At 45.1% G+C, this 22,333-nt stretch overlaps 1 protein-coding gene across 1 annotated transcript in view; it reads left to right on the top strand.

Moving 5' to 3' along the window:
• Window positions 1-298: 298 nt before the first annotated feature.
• KDSR (3-ketodihydrosphingosine reductase) overlaps window positions 299-22,333 on the top strand; it is a 33,351-nt gene continuing 11,316 nt past the window's right edge. Inside the window, exons 1-6 of the mRNA XM_056854992.1 lie at window positions 299-433; window positions 7,456-7,545; window positions 15,798-15,854; window positions 18,243-18,308; window positions 18,442-18,537; window positions 20,348-20,539. Of these exons, the coding sequence (XP_056710970.1) occupies window positions 299-433; window positions 7,456-7,545; window positions 15,798-15,854; window positions 18,243-18,308; window positions 18,442-18,537; window positions 20,348-20,539 (636 nt within the window). The remainder of the gene's footprint in view (window positions 434-7,455; window positions 7,546-15,797; window positions 15,855-18,242; window positions 18,309-18,441; window positions 18,538-20,347; window positions 20,540-22,333) is intronic.

The raw sequence follows: 22,333 nt of genomic DNA, 5'->3' as shown, positions 1-22,333 counted from the left end.
TGGGGGGGCCGGGCCAATAGGCTCGCGAAGACGTCATTTTCCGGGCTTCCTATTTCCCTGCTCGCCGCGCCGGCGGCCAACCGCTCCCTCCCTCCGGCGGGCGCCGGCCAATCGGCGGAGGGCGCCGGCCTGGCCCCGCCTCCCCCCTCTCCTGGCCTCTGGACGGGCCGCGCCGGGCGGGAGTGCGAGGCCGGCGGCGGTTGGGCTGAGGCGAGGCGAAGCGAGGCGCGTGTCGTGTCCTCGTCGTCGGGCTGCGGGTGCTGCGGCGTCCGCGGCGTCCGGGGGTTGTCCGGGCGCCATGCCCTGGGCGGCGGCGGCGCTGCTGGCGGGCGGCGGGGTGGCGCTGGTGGTCTCGGCCTTGGTGGCGCTCCTCTACATCGCCTCGCTGGTCACCAGCCCCAAGCCCCTCGCCCTGCCCGGCGCCCACGTCGTGGTGAGTGAGGGAGGGACGGAGGGAGTCGGGGGGGGGCCTTCGCCACCAGCCAGGCCGGGGGGGCCTCCTACGCCCCGCCCGCCCCCCCACTCACCGAGCACCCCTCCCTCCGCCTGGGAGGCGCGAACTGCGCACGGGACGGGCAGGAGGGAGAAACGGGGGGGGGGGAGGAGGCAGAACCCAGCCCCCCCGCCTCCAAAAGAAGAAAGCGAAGCTCGCCGGGGGGGGGGCGGGTCGTGCCTGGCGCAAAGCGGGAACCCCCCCCCCGCGTGGTTCTGTCTTGTGGTCCCCCCTTTTCTTTTTTGTTTTGTTTTTTTGGGGGGTCCGCCGTGAAGAGAAAGGGGCGCGGGGGAGGTCTGTGTGTCTGTCGTCGAGGCGCCGCCTGAACCCCCCCGTCGCGCTTCGGAGCCCCCCCCCGCGTGCGCGCCCCCCCCGGTCATTGGGGCTCCACCGCTGATGGGAGCGGCGCTTTCTGTTGCCCGAGGGCTGCGGGGGGGGGGGGCGGGGGCGGCAAAAGCCGGCGGCGATAAGGGGGGCGGGGTTGGGGGGGGCGCTGCTCGGTCAGCGCGGCCCGTTAGTCTCGGCGGGGCTTTGGGGGGGGGGGGGCTAAAAGCCGCCTGCTCTTGGGTTGGTGCCTTGAGCCGGCTGGCCCCTCTCCCCCCTCTCCCCCCCCCGCGGCGGAAGGGAGCCCCGGGCGTGGGGCGGGCGGGCCCCGGGGCTTCTGGTTTCCGTGGGGCCCCGGGCCGATTGCGGCGCCGCTTTGTTTCTCGCAGGTGTCCCCTTCGGTCTGCCTAAGTAACGGGGCCCGTTCCTCCCCGGGGAGCCTGGGTGTCGCACCTCGGCTACGCTGTCTGTGTGACAAAGAGGGCTTGGGTATGTGTGCTTGTGCGCGAAACGCTAAGGTTGCTGCCGCTGCTGCTGCTGCTGCAGAGGGACTTCGAAGTAGGCTGTACCCAAGGTTCCTCGTTGTATATTCATGTATATAAGAAACCTCAGTAGAAGTCATCCTCGTTAGTCTGAACAGAGTATAGAGATTTTTGAGCTGCACAAAAATCCTATCCTATACAGTATCCTATGAATAGTCCGTCACATGAGCTCCCCGAGGGCAAAGTCGTAAACTCTTCTTCGGATGTAATACACGTGGTGTATTCACCGAAAATAATACCAGCCTATAGTCTGCCCTATCCTGTTTTGGAGGCGGGGCTTCCACTGAAGATACAGGGCTGCCTCCAAAGAGATCCCAACCCAGGTCACATACTTACGCTGTCCCTTTCCTTTGCTGTTAGTCTCCATTATAGCTCATACATAACAAACGCTTAACTGCTGCGTCCTGTAAAATGATAAAACTGTCTTTGTCACTAACAGTGCAATCCTGAGCAGAGTCAAAGCCTGTTGACATCTGGAGCGGAATAGCTGTACCCAGGGCTGCACTGTTGGCTGCCTTTCTGTATGGCCCTACTCCAACACTCTCCTCTTTCCAGCAACACCCACAGTATCATTGCTACTAGTGAGAGGTGTGTGTGATTGAAACAACCCAGAATTTCTTGTTTATTTAGGCTGGTTTTTTAATCTCTTGATAAGAAACCCAAGATGATACTGCCTTGTTGTAGTTCTTTCCCCCAGGAGAGGGGAAAAACAACAACAAAAGATTGCCATGACACTCTGATAATTCATGTTCAGGGATTTCTTGAAGGGCCCATTGGGTCATAGCTGCTGCTCTGTTAGGGGAGAGGGGATGCAAATTTCTTCTCTCACCAGAGGAAATCAAAATGGAAGAATGTTGTTCCATCCAGCAGTATGCAACATGGCCTGGCTTCTTTCTCTTGGCTCTAACTAACTCAGTCTTACAGCCTCTTAACAAGAACATGCTTCAAGGTGTGGGTAGATGTGAGGGAAATGGAATTTTCACAGCTGCTCAGCTATAAGTCCCAGCTGATTTCCCCGTACCGGTCATGGCTTCCAGGAGCTCATGAAACTTCTAAATGCCTTTGTGAATGCTGTATGAAAGGCCTGAGAAGGGTGGGTGCCTTTCATCTCCCATCTCAGTAAGAACTGGGGACGGATTGCTAACAGCTTCCACAGAAAATGGAGGTGGAACAACATTCCCCAAACCATCAGCTCTTCTTTTCAGTTCTGCAATGGGAGTTGTTATCAAGGGAATATGCTGTGCTGTAGATGCGGGGGGAGGAGGGAGACAGTGTGATCTAATGCTACTTTACTTGACCCATCTATTATATAACTACTAACTATATAAATACTTTCTCCTCCACAACAAAATTATTAAACCACAGTCCAAAAAATCCCTGTAACACCCCCTTCGCCCTGACCTGGATGGCCCAGGCTAGCCTGATCTCGTCAGATCTCAGAAGCTAAGCAGGGTCAGCCCTGGTAAGTATTTGGATGGGAGACCATCAAGGAATACCAGGGTTGCTGTGCAGAGGAAGGCACTGGCAAACCACCTCTGTTAGTCCCTTGCCATGAAAACCCCAAAAGGGGTCACCATAAGTCGGCTGCGACTTGAGGGCACTTTACACACAACACCCCCTTCATTAACCTCAGAAGCAACCAGCAGTTTCTTTTACCTACGTGCAATGAGATGAACTGCCTTAATCAATTTTTTTACAATGTTCACGTTACTGATGAGCAATGGGTTTTTATGGTTGCCAGCTTGAGTGTTTTTTAGTTAGTTTTATAGGAGTTGCTTTTTAAAACTTACATTGTTTTATGTTGTATGTCACTTCAAGCAGTTTTTCTAATTAAATAATACTCTGGGTTACTGATACTTCCCTATCGCTGGTTTCAGGTCCTGACATTTTGCCATGGGGTGTGGGGTATGTGTGTGTGCGCGCACCTGAACAGGGTTCCATCCAGTAGCCTGATATCTGTTCTAGAACAGAGTACCAACTGTCTCTTCCATGTGGCCAGCCCAAAAGGGTTATCATCCATGTCTTGGGCTTTATGGCAATATTGTCTGTTGTGTTTAGTCGTGTCATGGAAAGGATCATTTCATGACAATGCCCATAAAGGCTTCAGTATTTTAAAATGTCTCAAGTGATTTTTGCCCCCTACAAAAATGAGTTGTTCTGCTAATGCAGATCAGTTTTTATGTCTTGGAGCCCAAAGGACAGAAGAAAATGTAACACTAGGGTTGATTCCCCAGGCAAATTAGGTGCTGGAGCCTAGGAAATTAAAATCTGTTCTGTTGCTGTACAGAGGCCCGGTGACTACAAAAATACCCTTGGATGCTGAAATAGTTTGCTAGTCCTGGCGTTACTAAGGTTGGACGTAAAACTGAAAACTCTGCTGAGCAGTTAAAAAGTGAACTATGGTGTTCCAGTAAAAAGAAAGTTCGATATCATGAATGTCTATGTCTGAAATTCCCCACTTGGATAGTATCTCTTGCCTAACTTAAACCCAAGAGAGGACTTTTAACTGGGAAGAGCTGATCTTTGTAGCGAGAAACTTGTACAAACTACCTGGCAGCCTAACACAGTTCTTTTAAGGGAGGTCACATGCTCATCAAGAACTGAACTTGTAGAGAATATGTATGTGAAGTGATTTGAAAACTTGGAATGCAGGGATCACATTAATGCAAGGATCATGTGTAGCTCTTTGCAGGTGACTTCTCATTAGGGGTCATGTGTAGTGCTGGATGTGTCAAGATGATTTAATATCTAACATACTTTGGGTGTAGTAACATCTATGCTGGAGGAAATGCTACCACCTTTGTTTTTGTTTCTAGATAATTGTTACTAATCCCTGGTAGAGCAGCTATTTGAGTCATGAGAAAATTGTTCTCTTTGTCGTTGTTAAAGTGCTATTAAACATGTTTTAATACTCTTCTAAGACAATCACAATATCCCCCCCCCAAGTAGGCTTCTAATGTCCATATGTAAACATGACACATACGATGACTTATTTGGGTAAAGCCTCTTAGGTGTTCAAGGACCTTTCATGTGCCTACCTAGTGTGTGTGAACAACGGGTTTGGGGGAGAAAGATAAAGCAAAAGACCACAATAGCCTTCGTGGTGATCTTGGAACTCGTGGGGGGGGGGGTTTCCTTGAAATAAAGAAAAAGGAAAATCTGGGGGAAATGAGATGTATAAAATGCTCACTAGCCTATCCAACCAAAACCTCTTTGACTGATTTTAACAATATGAAATGCAGTATTCATAACACAGCATATAAAATTGTGCTGTTTGGAGTATTTATAAAATTTGAAAGTATAAATATCTTTTCCCTATAAGAAAAATTGTGAGTATACCAAGTACTTTTAGAAAGAGTTGCAAACTGCTGTACCCTGTGCTACCATGGCTAATGTATCTGTAATTTTTGCCATGTGAGAAGTAGGAAAAAGTAAACATTGAAGGGTAGAAAACAAATCCTGTAATAACCAAACATAATTGTATTATTTGGACAGAACCTCTTTGATAGAATCACAGTAGGTGGGACTGCTAGAATATTTGGATGTTAAGCTAAACATTATAACATTGAAAACACTGGCCTCTTCAGTAAAATATTATCATTTAACACATAGCCTATAATGCAAAAATTATTTACACTTAAGCCAAAACTTGAAAGTATTGGGTATCTACAGTATAAGAGATTTTTCTTCTTCAGTGCTCCCCAGAATTGCCTGATTTTTCCATTCCCTCAGGCTAGGGTAAACAGATCAAACCAGAACATGGGTCTGCGGTACACATAAGGCCAGCTGGGTGACCTTGGTCTAGTCACAGCTCTCTCAGCCCCACCTACCTCATAGGGTGTCTGTTGTGGGGAAAGGAAGGTGATTGTAAGCTGGTTTGATTCTCCCTTAAGTGGTAGAGAAAGTTGACTTACAAAAACCAACTCTTCTTAAATCCATGAAGGGTGGGTGGGTAAGCAGTTGTCCTTCAGTTGTAGTATGGCCTTAGGCTTGAAAGCTGGTCCCCAAAGAAACCTTGTTGTGAAAGTGTTTGTTCCCCTAATAACCAGAAGGTGGGGGTTACAGCTAGCTGTTTTCTTTGGAACCATTTGATGTTGCATGTGCTCTTTGTCCCCAGTAGGGCTGGATTAAAAGATGCTCTTTCATTATTGGAAGAACCTAGAGGTGCTTGAGACTTTTTAAATGAATTGTCTTTTTAACAATAATGTTAGTCGCATCTTCTCCCCTATACCTGAGATGTTTGGCTAACAGAGTTCAGTGAGATTGAGAATGGTTCCAAGCATGTACTTCTTGAGGGTATTTTGTTAGATGTGAGAGCTCAGAACACCATGTTGTACCTGTCAGCGTTATCAAGAGTGCCATGGGGTTCTAGATGCTTCTCACATTTTTTCACCCCAATTTGTCTGTCATGCTACAGGTGAATAAAAATCAGAAGAAAAAGGAGAATTGTTGCACTGCTCCATCTCTTCTTTCTCCCAAGTTAGGGGGAAATTCTAAGGGCCCCAAATGCCAGTTGTTCAGCCCAGGACTTGTTTGTATCTTCTTTGGTTTGTTTGTTTGAAGTTGTATGTCTAAACTGGTTCTTCTAAAGTCAGTTTGGGTTTCTTTGGGAAAGGAAAGAAGCACAGAATGCGCCCCCCCCCCCATTAAGTTGTGGAATAAAGAAAGATGGAGGAAAACATGGGCAAGAATCTCTCACCCCGGGCACCACATCATCATCTCATCAGCAGGGCAGATAATTTGGGTGGAATTGGAGGAGGGGATGGATGGGAGACCCATTCCTCTGCAGATTTACTGTCTGAGGTAGAGAAGGATTTGGCTCCTGGGAAAACTGAACAAAAGGTGGAGAAACGTCACTATCCCTTCTCTCTTTGATCATTGTTTGCTTGTAATTTAAATGCAAGGAAGAATAATTGCCTTTTAAGGTATACTTGTTTGTGATGAGTTTAAATAGTCTTCAGAGGTATTCTTTTGGTGACTGAAATATAATGGCCCGCATGTGTGGCTTTGGGGCCCATGTGGGATGTGAAAATGCCTGTCTCTCATGCTGATTGGAACTTCTCTTGATCAAGAGAATTAATTTTATGTTTGTTAGAAGAGAAATTCAGGTCAGTGCATCTCTTGAACAAGTATATTTTCCAAAACAAACTTCTTTCAGCTTTCTCTGTTTACATGCAAAGGTATTAACTTTTTCCAGGAATACAAGTGGATCACATTTAAAAAACACACAACTCCACCCCCCACACACACACCCCTCCCCTGTTCCTGAATGCCTCCTGGAAAGCTGCTTATAAATGGAGGGAAATTTCAGAAGAAGTTTGTCTCTGTGATCAACTATTCAAAAGGGGAGGGCACTTTTTAAAAATTAACTAGGTTAATATAAGCCCTCCGTGAGTCTTAAGACCCTTTGGTTCTGGCTTCAAGCACTCACAACTTCGCAAGTGGAGGTTAGCCATAATAGTGAAAGTGTTTTTTTAATCTCCGCTCATGTTGAAAAGTAAATCCATGTTGTCTTGGTATAGTCATAAATATGTATAGGTTGACATAATAATAACAAAACCAGTGTATTATGCTTTTTAATGCATTTTATGTGTTTTCTCTATGTTGTAAGCTGTCTGGAGCTCCATAAGGAAGAAAGGCGGCTAATAAATGTTTTAAATAAGTGCATGTTCATAGCTATCACATTTCTAGCCCTTTGACATCAAGTCAGATTTCTAGTCAGTCTATTCCCTTCTCTCTCCCCCCCTCCCCAGTTTGGCCTTAAAAAGGAAAGCAGGCTTGATATGTTCAATAGAGGGTAATTGACTACATTTTATATAAAAGAGGGATAGCAAACTTCTATACATCTACATCTTTTTCTGATATTATTCATAGTGCTCTGGCAGTAGCACCCCTACTAATTACTACTAATTAACCAGTCAGTGACTAAGGACCAGCTTTTCACTGATCATGGACACGGCTTGCAGTCATTTCTGTGATTACGGTGGCATTTTTACACCATCCTGACCATTTTTACACCATTAGTCTGACTCCCTAAGGTAGGCTTAGAATGACAGTTTAGTCATCAGAATTAACCCTAGTTCTTTTCTTTTAAAGGTAACTGGCGGCTCTAGCGGCATTGGAAAAAGCATTGCTGTGGAATGCTTTAAGCAAGGAGCTTTTATAACACTACTTGCAAGAAATGAGGTAAATTTCTACCATTCTTATTTAACATGAGGTTATAGAATACTGTAACCAGTCAATAATGACTAAGGACCAGCTTTTCAACTAAATAGTTGAAGTTCCTCTGGTCCTGCTTAGTTGTGATTCTGTCATTGAAAGTAACGGGAATTAAGGAAGTCCTACCCAATTTGTTCACATTGGTTTTGGTGTAAAGTAGCCATGACTAGCTAATAGCTAGTATCAGTCCTTCCAATCTGTCAGGTGTTAGCTTAGCTCTTGGATATATTGTGCCAGTATATCCAAACTTATTTGCACTGGTTATAGTAATTCCTTTCCTTTCATTAATGAAGTTCTCATTTGGATACAAACAGACCTCCTCTGTCTGTTCGATGTGCTTTCTAAATTAAATATTTGTTTTGGTAAAATTCCTAAGTAACTCCTGCATCGGTTTTTCCCACTCTTTGTAGCTTAACTCTTGAAGGGGAATGTACAAATTTCTCTTGGGTGATAGAACTGTATGAATCTTACATCCAATGGAGTCTGTCTGCGGGGATATATCCCACCCACCCTTTGTATTTTATTTATTTATTCATTCATTCATTTTTCAAATGTACAGTGAGAGAAAAAAGTATTTGATCCCCTGCTAAATTTGCCCGTTTGCCCTCTGATGAAGAAATGACCAGTCCATAATTTTAATGATAGGTTTATTGTAGCTGTGAGAGACAGAATAACAACAGGAAAACCCCCAGAAACCCAGAAGACAAAAGTCAGAGATTTATGTTCATTATAATGAGTGAAATAAGTATTTGATCCCCTATCAACCAGCCGGGTTAGGGTTCTGCTGTTGACAGAAGTAATTAATCCATCAGATTCCAAACTAGCCACCATGACCAAGACCAAAGAGCTGTCCAAGGGAAAAGATTGTAGACCTGCACAAGGCTGGACTGGGCTACAAGACTATTGCCAAGCAGCTTGGTGAGAAGGTGACAACCCTAACTGTCAACCTCCCTCGGTCTGGGACTCCATGCAAAATCTCATCTCGTGGAGTTGCAATGATCATGAGAATGGTGATGAAGCAGCCCAGAACTACACGGGGGGAACTTGTCAATGATCTTAGGGCAGCTGGGACCATAGTCACCATGAAAACAGTTGGTAACACACTACGCCGTGAAGGGCTGAGATCTTGCAGAGCCCGCAAGGTCCCGTTGCTCAAGACAGCACGTGTACAGGCCCGTCTGCAGTTTGCCAATGCACATCTGAATGACCCAGAGGAGAACTGGGTGAAAGTGTTGTGGTCAGATGAGACCAAAATCGAGCTCTTTGGCATCAACTCAACTCGCCGTGTTTGGAGAAGGAGGAATGCTGCCTGCGACCTCAAGAACACCATCCCCACCGTCAAACATGGAGGGGGACATATTATGCTTTGGGGGTGTTTTTCTGCTAAGGGGACAGGACACCTTCACCGCATCGAAGGGACGATGGGCGGGACCATGTATCGTCAAATATTGGGTGAGCGCCTCCTTCCCTCGGCCAGGGCATTGAAAATGGGTCGAGGATGGGTATTCCAGCATGACAATGACCCAAAACACACGGCCAAGGCAACAAAGGAGTGGCTCAAGAAGAAGCACATCAAGGTCCTGGAGTGGCCTAGCCAGTCTTCAGACCTTAATCCCATCAAAAATCTGTGGAGGGAGCTGAAGGTTCGAGTAGCTACACATCAGCCTCGAAATCTTACTGACTTGGAGAGGATCTGCAAAGAGGAGTGGGACAAAATACCTCCTGAGATGTGTGCAAACCTGGTGGCCACCTACAAGAAACGTCTGACCTCTGTAATTGCCAACAAGGGTTTTGCCACCAAGTACTAAGTCATCTTTTGCAAAGGGATCAAATACTTATTTCACTCATTATAATGCACATCAATCTCTGACTTTTGTCTTCTGGGTTTCTGGGGTTTTTCCTGTTGTTATTCTGTCTCTCACAGCTACAATAGACCTACCATTAAAATTATGGACTGGTCATTTCTTCGTCAGAGGGCAAACGGGCAAATTCAGCAGAGGATCAAATACTTCCCCCCCCCTCACTGTATAGTCCACCCTCATTCCCAGTCAAGCTGGGCTCAGGGCAGATAACAATCTCTAAAATCACATAAAACATCAAATTTAAAAGCATGTCATAGTAACTATACAACAAGATGGGATTCATATAAACCAGTCGCCGCCATGGAACTGGGTTTCAGCAGATCACCGCCCACAGATAACAAGAGTGTGTGTGTGGGGGTGGGGAGATGGAGATGGGGAGGCCAGCAAACGGTGGATAACCCGCGGCCATCCTCAGTAATAGTATGCCTGGCAGAATAGTTCCATTTTGCAGACCCTGCAGAACTCCTTAAGGTCCCGCAGGGCCCTGATGTCACTAGGAAGACTATTCCACCAGGCCAAAAAAGCCCTGGCCCTTGTTGAGGACAGCCACGCATTCTTTGGGCCGGGGGACCACCAGTAGATGGTAATTTGTGGAGCGCAAAGCTCTGAGGGGCATAAGAAAATTTTGAGTACGTCACTCTCATATCTGCTTTCTCTGATTTATAATACTCAAAAGTAATCCTCTGTCTAGGGAAAAAGTATTGAATTTCTAAATGCTGAAGTTAAGTCAAGATTGGTGTTTTAGTTTTTACAACTGTCCCCCTGGCTAGAAGTAAAAAATTTTTTCCAGAGGAACAATTGCCAGGCCCTTCATGCTGTGACATTAGATACTTAAAGGCCAGATAGGGCTTGGGGGGCGGGGGCAGGTTGTCAGAACTTGAAATTTTACGCATTACACAATCTGTGTAATGTTATTACACTGTGTGATACAATTGGTGATATGGACATTTTCTATTACTATATTTGTCTATTGAAAAAAAATCCAATTGTAAAAACATACTGCATATGCAAAACCAGTTAAATTAGGGTTTTGAACGTGAAATGGTTGAAGTAGATCAGCGGACAATAGTGGTATGTCAGGAAGAGCACTTTGGGCAGGCTAAACTGGTAGCTTGATGGTTCTCAGTGCCTTAACGTTTGCCTCTTAAGTGTAAATATTGTAACCAATCTGCTGCTGAGTCGTCATATATCATAAAAATATTCAAACCTTTATTTAGAAAAATTATGGAATACTTTTAATGTGATTTGTATCAATATCAATCAGGTATCAGTGCTGTCCTCCCTCTTCTCCCCTCCCTCCCGTGTACAATTACTTAATTATGGGGGGGGGGTCAGCTGTGAGTTCGCCTAGCAGTTCCCAAAAACCAGACGTCCAGGCAGGTATCTTAAGAAGCAGGTTTATTAAGGAAAGCATACAGCGAGGAGCAGAAACTAACGCTAAGCTATTGATGGACTTCAATGGGGGGAAAGGGACAGGGCAGTACATAACAGAAATCAAGCAGTACGGTGGTTGCCAGGACGATTCCCTGGTTCCCATGATGGTTTACAGTTAACAGTTATCACACTTTCAGCAATCTCTGCAGACAAAACAATAGCGAAGCTACACAAGCCAGAGTCCTTGGAGAGCCACCTGCACTTAAGGCATGACTTCTAGGCCGGTGCCTGACAGGGGGGTTGCCGACCCATTTGGAAAGTCCCACCTGGTGTCAGCACTCTGCTCTAGCAGGCTCCATATCACATGGCGCCTTGTGTTAATGTTTCGGGAAATAATTTTAGAATCATTGGTTCTTGTAGGTTATCCGGGCTGTGTGACCGTGGTCTTGGTATTTTCTTTCCTGACGTTTCACCAGCAGCTGTGGCAGGCATCTTCAGAGGAATAACACTGAAGGACATTTAGAATCATACATTACAGTTTTAATATATTTTATTGTTATGTTTAATTGTTGCTACACACCCTGAGCCTCGCCTTGACCAGGAAGGATGGGTTATAAATTTTACAAATAAATAAATAGATAACTTTTGTGAAGTTTATATTTATTTATCTGTATATTTCTGCCCTCGTCAGGTCCACCAAGGCAGCTAAAAGATTAAAAATAAAAAGACGTTTTAAAAATAATAAAAACCAAACAAAAATCACATCATTAAAACAATTAACACCAAGTTAAAATGCACATACAAAAACCGAACATGAAGGAAGAATAACTGATGAAACAAGTCTTTACTCGCTGGTAGCAGAAGAAGGGGACAAGTGAGTTTCTGTGCGGGGAGAGTTGCGGAGTTTCAGTGCCACGGCTGAGAAAGCTGTCCTGGTTGGCCACCCACCTAATTTCAGAAAACAATGGTGCCCAAAGCAGGGCTTTGGAAGATGGTTATAGGGGTCAGGTAGGTCCATAAGGAAGTAGGTGGTCCATCTGGTATGCTGGTTCCAGGCCATGTAGGGCTTTAAAGGTCAGCACCAGTATCTTGAATTATGCCCAGAAGCAGGTTGGGAGCTGGTGTAGATGGACCAAGTTATGGTCCCTACGGCCCACTACAATCATCATCCTGGCCACAGCATTCTGCACCAGTTGAAGTTTTGGAACTGTTCAAGAGCAGCCCCTATCTTTGACAGCCTTGCCAGATCTTGCAAATTGAGGACTGTGGCTTCCTTTAGTGAGTCAGTCCATCTCTTGTTGGGTCTTCCTCTTTTCCTGCTGCCCTCAACTTTTCCCAGCATGACTGACTTTTCCAGTGACTCTAGTCGTCTCATGATGTGCCCAAACTACGATAGCCTCAGTTTAGTCATTTTAGCTTCTAGGGTCACTTCAGGCTTGATTTGATCTGTTTTTTTTATTTGTTTTTTTGGCAGTCCACGGTATTCGTAACACTCTCCTCCAACACCACATTCCAAAGGAATCTATTTTCTTCCTATCCGCTTTCTTCACTGTCCAGCTTTCACACCCATACATAGTAATAGGGGAATACAATGGCATGAATTAATCTAGTCTTGGTTGCCAGTGACACATCCTTGCACTTCAAAATCTTCTCTAGATATAACCAGGGCATGCTCCACATTGGCCAGATGTTTTCTGCCCAGGTAAGGCTGTAGCTAACCAGTTGAAGCTTGTAAAAAGCACTCCTGGCCACAGCTGCCACCTGCTTATCCAACAGCAGGCCTGTATCCAAGAGCGCCTCGTACTTCTAGGGGAGTACATGGATGCCAGAGATTATATCTGCAAAGTGTTCAGCATTGCCTGCAGCCCCTCAGTAAACCAAAGGGCTACCTGAGCTCTAACACCTGAGAGACGGCCACCTGGAATTGATTGTGTTAACCACCTGGCTTATTTCCTCATGTAGGAGGTCAGCCAGGACAATGACAGGAGCACCAACCATATCAGCAGGAGGGGAAAAAACCCTAAAGCCACCAGAAAGCTATTTAGATCCATCTGGCTCTGGGGGCGGATCATTTTAATTTGAGGTGTAAGGTACCACAAATGTAAAAGTATTTTATAGAAAAAAAGTTTTTCCAAATTCATGGGCCTCTCTAGCTAAAAGGTAATGTGAAATACCTTTACCTGAGACCCTGGAGAGCTGCTGCCAGTCTGAGTAGACAACACTGGCCTTGATGGACCAAGGATCTGATTCAGTATAAGACAGCTTCATATGTTCATTATGCTTTCTCAATAAGGCAGTAACTATGTGCCTCATTTGAAAAAGTAAAGGGATTGAGTATACTAAAAAAAAAAATTATGTACAAGTCAAAAGTGCATTAGCAAGTCATTTGATTCAGAATTTCCTGGTATATTTGCAAGCTAGGTATAATTCCCTTGAACAGTGGTGGCCAGGATTCCAGTTTGTATTGCACAATCCCATGATGGTGTGATTGGTGGGTTAGTTGTAGTCAGTAACAATGAAAGTATCTGTCTACCCCATTTTCTACAGTTTCCTCTTGTAGCATGGTAACTTGCACATTTTATTTGCATCATCTCCGCAATTTATTGAGACATATTAGCCCCAATCTGCAAGGTGGTAAAAAAAATCTAAGATGTACATATACCACCTAGTCCCCCAGAGTGCAACATTCTTCCATAATAATGACTTCATCAAATGCTATAAATCTTCATAATCCTTTAAGAGCAGTAACAAATTAACTCTTTAATCCTTCGTTAGGACGAACAATGGGCTGCTGGCTCTATCCCCATTTGAAGCATTCCTATTTAAGTGACTTGAAGCATTTGGTTTCAGAAGCTTCTTCGGAGTGTGGACAAAAATTATGTCCCCAAAGTATGCAGCCAGACTCCTTATTGACAAGGCAGCCTCTTCTTCAGTCAGTATGTGTAGGGGTGTGAAACGAGGTGAACTGCTGTCTGCTCACACTTTAGAAACATACGGCCCGGGGGCTCTTATCCGTCCCACAATCCTGCTGAGGCAGCCACCCCTCCTCCACTCTTGATCTGGGCTGGCGAGCCCTCACTGGGCTCGCCAGCCACCCCCCAGTCCCTATCTTGGCTGGTGAGCCCATTGCGAGCTTGCCAGCCAAGGCAGCCTCCTCCCCCCCACACACACACACTCTTGATCTGGGCTGGCGAGGCATGGCCCAGCCCAACCAAGTGACATTTATGTCATATCCGTCCCTCATAACCAGTGAGTTCGACAACCCTGCTTTAGAAGTTGGCTTGTTCAAATATAGATAAACACTTGTTGCTCTTCTCCAGGAGTTTCACACGAACATCTATGCCAAAACTAGGGTGGGAACCTCAGGCTCACTGACAGAGGAAATTCCTATAATTAGAGGGGTAAAGCAGGGCTGTGTGCTGGCCCCTTTGCTTTTTCATTTGTACTTAAATGACATCATCCTGTGGTTATCTGGCTCCGAATTTGTCCCCCCCACCTTTGGGCTCGTGGAAAATTTCAGTTCTCTTGTATGCTGATGACATGGTTCTGATTTCCCTGATGGGCACAAGTTTAAGGAAGCTCCTCCATAGGCTGGGAGATTATTTTAAAGAAAAGGCCTTAAATATTAACTACTCCAAGACTTAAGTGATGATTTTCAGAAAAAGGCCTTGCAAGTTGAAATGGAGCATAAATGGATCTCCAGTTGCCCAGTGTAGTACCTTCAAATATCTTGGAAGGAGCTTTTTATTGTGAGATTTTATTTTACAAAAGGAGGGCTTCTTATAATTCCAGCTATAAAACTATTTCTCAGTGAAGTTATTTCCCAACTATTCTACTCCATTGAAGTTTGGGGTTGGAGTGATCATTGGATTTCCAGCTTGGAATCTATCCAAAGTTATTTCATGTGGAGAATCCTTGTTTTACCCAAAGGAACCCCTGCAGCTCTGATGCAGGCAGAACTTGGCTTACCTTCAATACGAGCCTGTGTGCATGTTGCCCTATTAAAATACCGGAGAGAGCATCGTAAAGTTTCTACCAACTTACTTGGCCATCTTAGCTTTGAGGCGATGCTTTCAAATGATGGGGCCTGGTCAACATTTTATAACAACATCCTCATTCGCTATTCCATCATGAATGATTCACAGGGTTTTCCTATCCCAGGTTTTACTATGTGAAGCTGGGTATTTAGGTGTGATGCCCCATCCGATGGCCAGATGATCTCCCAGTCTAAATCTTCGCCTTGGTTTAATTTGTTTAATAGGAACCATGAAAGAGCCCCTTATTTATCCAATATTTCTGCCTTAAAGCTCAGAGTTGCTTTTACATCAATAAGATTTCAGACCATGCCAACAGCCATGTTAGCCAGACGCTGTGCTCAAATCCTGATGGCCTCTCGTATCTGTGTTTGCTGATCCACAGAACTCGAGGACCCTCCCCCATTACATGTTGTATTGTCCCCTGTACCATGAACCCAGATCTAAATTTCTTGCCTTATTTTTATCTAATATTAGCTGTTTTAGTGATCAGGAGAAGCTTTCTTTTCTCCTGTCTGACACTGACACTGCTGTTACTTACAATATGTCTCTTTTTGCCCTAGCGGCCAGGAACATTCGAGCCAGCACTGTAGTCAAACCGGATAATATCTGTATCTGATTTAATTTTATTTTTGTACTTGACTATAACTGTTTTATTGTTGAACCTGATTTGATCTTTTTCTGCTTGATTGTTGCGGCCTCTGGCTATATACAATAAATCTGTACCTGTACCTTATAAAACAGCAGAAATTTAAAGGAGCATACCTGACTTACGTTGGTAGTGTAAATTACCTAAAGCTGATTTCTGTCATGTGGTGGACATGTACACACAGTAAAAAAAAAAAAAAAAATTAGCAATCCTGTTTAGATGCTGTAAAGGTTAGTTTTGGAATTGGTTTTTCTTAATTAAATAAAATTATTTTGTTAGAATGTGCTTATTTGATTTCAGAGTCGGCTGTTGGAGGCAAAGAAAGAAATTGAAAAATACGCAGTTAATGATAAGCAGGTAAGCTTGGCTACCTGGGACTGTAATAGTTGACCTGCTCGAACTGTGAGATAGTAGGTGTAGGTAAGAGAAAATATTATGCTGCATTATAATTACAAGGAAGCTAAATGCTGATTGGAATAATGAATCAAATCAATCCACAGGTAAAGGTCCCCTGTGCAAGCACCGGGTCATTCCTGAATTATTCAGAGGGAATGATTCACTGTTTATATGTATATAAACAGATTTCAAAAGCCTTACTGAAATCTGTTTATATACATATATACAGATTTCAGTAAGGCTTTTGATAAGGTTCCACATAGTATTCTAGTTGACAAATTGGGAAAATGTGGGTTAGATCCTATTATTGTTAGATGGATCTGCAACTGGTTGACAGATCGTACCCAAAGAGTGCTAGTTAATGGTTCCTCGTCCACTTGGAGAGAAGTGACTAGTGGAGTTCCTCAGGGATCTGTGCTGGGCCCTGTGTTGTTCAACATCTTTATAAATGTTTTGGATGAAGGAATAGAGGGGATGCTTATTAAATTTGCAGGTGATACTAAATTGGGAGGGGTAGCAAATACGGTAGAAGACAGAGCCAAAATGCAGGATGATCTTGACAGGCTGGAGAAATGGGCTAGAACTAATAAAATGCACTTCAACAAAGACAAATGTAAAGTTCTGCATTTAGGTAGGAAAAACTCAAATGCACAATTATAGGATGGGGGGACTTGTTTGAGCAGTAGTGTGTGTGAAAGGATCTTGGGGTCTTAGTAGACCAAATACTGAACATGAGTCAGCAGTGTGATGCTGTAACTAAAAAGGCAAACGCAGTCTTGGGTTGCATCAACAGAAGTATAGTGTCCAGATCACGCAAAGTGATGGTATTGCTTTACTCTTCTCTGGTTAGACCTCAACTAGAGTACTGTGTTCAGTTTTGGGCACCACAATTTAAGAAAGATGTAGACAAGCTGGAACGTGTCCAGAGAAAGGCAACAAAGATGGTGAGGGGTCTGGAGACCAATTCCTATGAGGAAAGGCTGAAGGAGCTGGGCATGTTTAGCCTGAAGAGGAGAAGACTGAGAGGGGATATGATAACCATGTTCAAGTACCTGAAAGGCTGTCCTATAGAGGAGGGTGCCGAGTTGTTTTCTGTTGCTCAAGAAGGTCGTACCAGAACCAACGGGTTGAAATTAAATCAAAAGAGTTTCCGTCTAGACATTAGGAAGAATTTTCTAACAGAGCGGTTCCTCAGTGGAACAGGCTTCCTCGGGAGGTGGTAAGCTCTCCTTCCCTGGAAGCTTTTAAGAAGAGGTTAGATGGCCATCTGTCAGCAATGCTGATTCTGTGACCTTAGGCAGATGTTGAGAGGAAGGGCATCTTGGCCACCTTCTGGTCACTAGGGGTGTGGAGTGGGGAGGTAGTTGTGAATTTCCTGCATTGTGCAGGGGGTTGGACTTGATGGCCCTTGTGGTCCCTTCCAATACTATGATTCTATGACCCATGGGGTGACGTCACATCCCGATGTTTACTAGGCAGACTTTTGTTTTTACGGGGTGGTTTGCCAGTGCCTTCCCCAGTCATCTTCCCTTTACCCCCAGCAAGCTGGGTACTCATTTTACCGACCTCGGAAGGATGGAAGGCTGAGTCAACCTTGAACCGGCTACCTGAAACCAACTTCCGTTGGGATCGAACTCAGGTTGTGAGCAGAGCTTTTGACTGCAGTACTGCAGCTTAACACTGCGCCATGGCGCTCCTAACAAAGGTTTACAGTATTCCAAATAGTTCTGGGCTTCAGCTGTGTGTCGCTGTAGCAGAGGGTGGCCCAGGAATAGGCATTGGTGGCCAGCAGTGTCTGGGAAGCTTTCTCTGCAGTGGAGATCTCTTTATCTAATCAGGAAGTCATGATTTTAGATGGAAAAGTGGTTCCTTTTTTTAAAAACTACTTCTCTGAATATTTTAATATCTTATTGCATAGTCCATCTTTGTCATTGGAACCCAAGGTGGACCACAAGTATCATGAAAACTTTTGTCAGTCAGTAAGCTGATTATGAGATGATACTTTACTCTTAACAGGAAAGATTTCTAGTAGTAGTGCAATAGGGCAGAGGTCCTACTCCTGCAGAACATGACTCTTTGTAATTAAAAAGAGAATGGTCGATCAAGTTGTTTGTAATAGCTCGGTGCTGTTGTAGTTAGCAGACGTTAAATAGAAATGGGACCTGTCTTCCTACACATGTAGTCTACCTGTGCTCTGTTTTTCTTTATGAAGCTTAGAGCAACTTGCAAGAGCTTCCCATGGTCTCCTTCTTAACATCAGATCCATATCCCCTTAGCTTCAACAATACCACACTATTACTAATCTTTCTGTTCTTCTCTCCCTGCCCCCCCCCCGACCCTTTCACATAGGTCGTGCACTGCATCTCTGTAGATGTTTCCAAAGACTGTGCAAATGTGGAGCGGGTCCTAAAACAAGTAAGGAAACTTGGGGCTTTTAGTACATTTTGTCTGTTTTTTGCATGGGTTGCAGTGTTGTAGAAGTGCTGTAATGGAGTAGTGATGTATAAGCATAAAATCTATCTTGGACTTATTAGATTACCCTTTCTAGGCTCAAGAGAAGTTGGGACCAGTTGACATGCTTGTAAATTGTGCTGGCACATCGGTTACTGGAAAATTTGAAGATCTTGCTACTAATAATTTTGAGGTAAGTGGTGAGACTGAAGTATTCAGAAAGGGTTAATCCAACAGCAGCTAGTAAACTACTCTGAGAAGACAACCTGTTCAAAAATATGCTAGTTTGTGGCAGTTTGAAGGGTTGGCCATTGTCATAGTAATTATGTGTTGCAAATTAAAAGAACACTAACTGTTAATTAGGGCCTAGAACAGGAACATTTCCCCACCCCAGTCTCTGGACATAAGTATCCACGGATGGGGCCATGTTGAGAATTGGATGTATTGATGAAGCCTTGAACCAGGAGGACAGCTGCATGAGGCTGGGAGGGGGATGTGGCCGTAGTCCTTGTTTTGTGCCTCTTGTAGCAAAGCTTGGTGATCTGGGCCAGCCAACAGGCAGAACAAGATCGCTGGAGGCAAGGCAGTGAGTGATCCCTGTGCACTTAGGTGAAGAAGAAGAAAAGCTTTATTATGGTCAATTGACCACTCCCAAGAGAATTCAAAGTACAACGACTTAGGTGACCTTCCTAGGTATGCAGAAAAATAATACTTTGACAAGGGAATACAGAAGTGTCCTCCGTGGCCAAGCTAGACGTGGTGCCACCCTCACGGCAAGTGCCATTTTAAGGTGGTTTTAAAATGTTGCGAGGACCCGATCCTGATCAGCCCTGCAGCACAGCGCCCCCCCCCCCAATGCGTTAGCAAGTGCTGAAACAGGCAGGGGGGGCATACAGCCATTCCAGCACTTGATAAGACTCTCGTGTGGGGAGGAAGCAAGAGTGCCTCCGGCCTGCTGCGCTGTGGGCCCAACAGCAGCCAGGTGCCCCACCATCCTGTCTGCTTTGGCCCTCCATGAGGGCAGGTCCGGAGCTCTCCCATAGGGAAAAACATTGGAAGCCCTGGAAAGCAAAAGGCCATTAAATATGAACCTTCTGCGCCTGATGGGAGGAGAGAGAAACAGCCTGGGAACTGTCCAGCATTCAGCTTTGGGTGACTTTTCCCTTCTATTCTTACTCCCCCCCCCCCCATAGGGGTAGTTGAGAAATGCCTTGTCCTGACAAGAGAGAAAGCAGAGCGATTTGCTAGAAAATCTGACTGACGGCTTAAGTATAGGTTCTAGCCTGCTCTTCGCATGCTTCATTTAGACAGTGACAAATGCAGAAGGCAGCTACTGCGAATAAATTTTTGGCCCAGCGTATACTCTTCATGTTCTTATTGCAGAATACCTCAGCAACTTTTTAAAGCGGAGAAGTGGTTCATAAATATAAACCACTTATATAAAGATATAATAAGGTGAAAATTGGGTAATTTTCCGTTTTCTTCCTCTCCCCCCCGGCCTGTGGTTCAGGGATAGTGATCTAGTGTGAGAAATTGTTCAAAATAGTCCTCCTCATATTGTATTGTTTTGATAGGAAACTACCCTTACCAGCTTCTGCCACTGCTGTTTCTCTCTGAGGATCCCATGGCTGAACTTCCCTGCACATTATCTTGGCCCCTGACTGGTGTGTCTAAGCAACACAGATCCCACAATGCAGTGGCACCTTTTACTCAACATAATTCCCTTGCTGGTATTAACCGTTGCGAGCAAGGGGAAGTGCTCCAACATGCTCATGGGGAAGTTTGCATTACAGTATTTGCAAGCTGTTTGGATATTGCATGGGAAACCCTTCTTTTTATGTCTATATAAAGAGGACTTTTGTGTATTAACATTGCAGAAGCTGTAGGCCGCACCCATCTAAATTTATGATTGCATTAAGGGCACAGGGATTACTGGGATGTCATGAACACTTATTACTCTGAAATCAGGTGACTCTGTCTCAGACATGTGTCTGTGCCTTCAGGAATTGATGTCTGTCAACTACCTGGGTAGTGTTTACCCAGCTCGTGCAGTAATTACCACCATGAAGGAACGAAGAATGGGAAGGATTGTGTTTGTGTCATCCCAGGCTGGGCAAGTTGGACTGTTTGGTTTCACAGCTTATTCTGCAACAAAGTTTGCTCTTCGAGGATTAGCTGAAGCTTTGCAAATGGAGGTATGGTTATCCGTTCCTCTATCTGCTCGCATTGTGTCGTTGGGGTGGGAGACCTTTGGTGTGACTTCAGAAGGTTCTCTGTACAGCTGGCTCCCTTGTCATAGCAAGCCAGATGTTTTAGAACTAGGTTGGAAGCAGAGGCGCCTCCTTCAATGTCGACTGGGAACTTTGTGCAAAAGACAGAACTGTCAGCTTGGAGCTCCTCACACCTTTGTTACCAGGGCAGCACATCAAGAATAACTAAATGACCAGCGTGCAAATGACGTGGTGCTTTTGAGGAAAGGCGATGCTGATAGACAGAATAGTCCTATACGTCCATGTTGGGCTGCGCTTTTGTTATCCTTATTGCCGGGAAACCTTTGCGTTTGCCACTGTGTACTTGTACTTTGCCCCCTTTCCATTTGAACAAATGGAACGACCATTCTTTCAGTTCCTTGACATTCAACTATTTGCTTCACACTGTTTGAACATCGGTGGCTGAGCTATCAGCTACCGCTGGTTTTGGCCCTTTTCAACTAGCAGCTCCTGGTAATGCGGCAGTAGTTCCCCTTAGCTGTAAAGTACATTGGTGCTGCAACTGTGATTGAAACTACTTCCGTTCTTTGTGTACTTGCACATGTGCAGTGCAGAAACAACCTAAAAATTTTTCCAGGGCTCTGTGCTGAAAGATGGCACTCAAATTCCCCTTCCCAAGGAAAGAACCTATCTGCACATGCTCCGTGAGGAGGGTCAGGTGCCTTCCATTCTCTGCTGACTGCTATGCTGTTAGCAGTTCTGTGTTCGTTCTCCAAAGGAATTGTCTTAGGTTTTCTTTTCACTTTCTTTCCTCTCAGCCCACCCTTGGTCATTTTTCTTTGGAGGTTGTTATTGTTTTGTGTTCTCTCGTGTCTTTCCTTCTCTCATGCGGCATATGGCACAGCAGCCTTGCTTCAAGCATCCCCACATTTGCAGAGTAAGTTCCTGGTCACCGGTGGGCATGACTTTCGCCTTTTGTTTCTCAAGAGAAGCACACCATACCCTGTGGCCACTTTACCAAACAGGCAGTAAGGGATATAATTTTAAGTTACCTTTCCCTCCCCTCTGTTACTTAAAAGTCTGGAGTCTTGCCTACTTTTCAACTGGTAAAACAAAGATGCCCTGCCAGTCTCCAGACCACCAACTGCATTATTTCAGGAACTCTTCATGCTCTGTGCAGAGACCTTCATGCTACAGAGATGAGCTTTATGATTGGCTCCATCCTGAGCACCACTTTGCCCTTTCACATGCGTGGAGGGATGGGGAAAGCAAATTCCGACACTACCAGTAGGATGACAACTTGGCCACAGTGTTAATGTTCTTCCAGTCTCTGTGGAGACTGCCACCCTGTGCTGTTGCTACAGCTAACAGAGCCAGCAGTTATGCCAGCTTCTTGCCATCGTATGCTGCCAGTCCTTCACTGCTGTGGCCTCAAATGGCACTTCAACAACCCATTTGCCACAGGATCACAAATCGTGCAGGTCTACTCTCTTGGTACCAACCCATATTCTGGCGCTGACATCCGGGGCCTCCACAGTCCATACAGCCGCTGTACAGACAGTTCTGGATAAGCCTCTCATTGTATTCAGTTTCTACACTACTGTGCACTGGTATAGCCACAGTTACTCCAAGATCCAACCGTTCCATCAATGTCTTTGATTCCTAATAGCACTTTGGTACCATCTACTGTGGGATCAACTGTTGTGCAGGACCAGCACCTATTCTGCAGAGCAAATCTGCCAAATCCCTTACTGACTGACTGAAGACTACAGTTCGTTG

The sequence above is a fragment of the Euleptes europaea genome, chromosome 8 (genome assembly GCF_029931775.1).
Source record: "Euleptes europaea isolate rEulEur1 chromosome 8, rEulEur1.hap1, whole genome shotgun sequence".
NCBI lineage: Eukaryota > Metazoa > Chordata > Lepidosauria > Squamata > Sphaerodactylidae > Euleptes > Euleptes europaea.
Note: the sequence above shows the minus strand (reverse complement) of the source record. Positions and strands in the feature narration are given on the sequence as shown.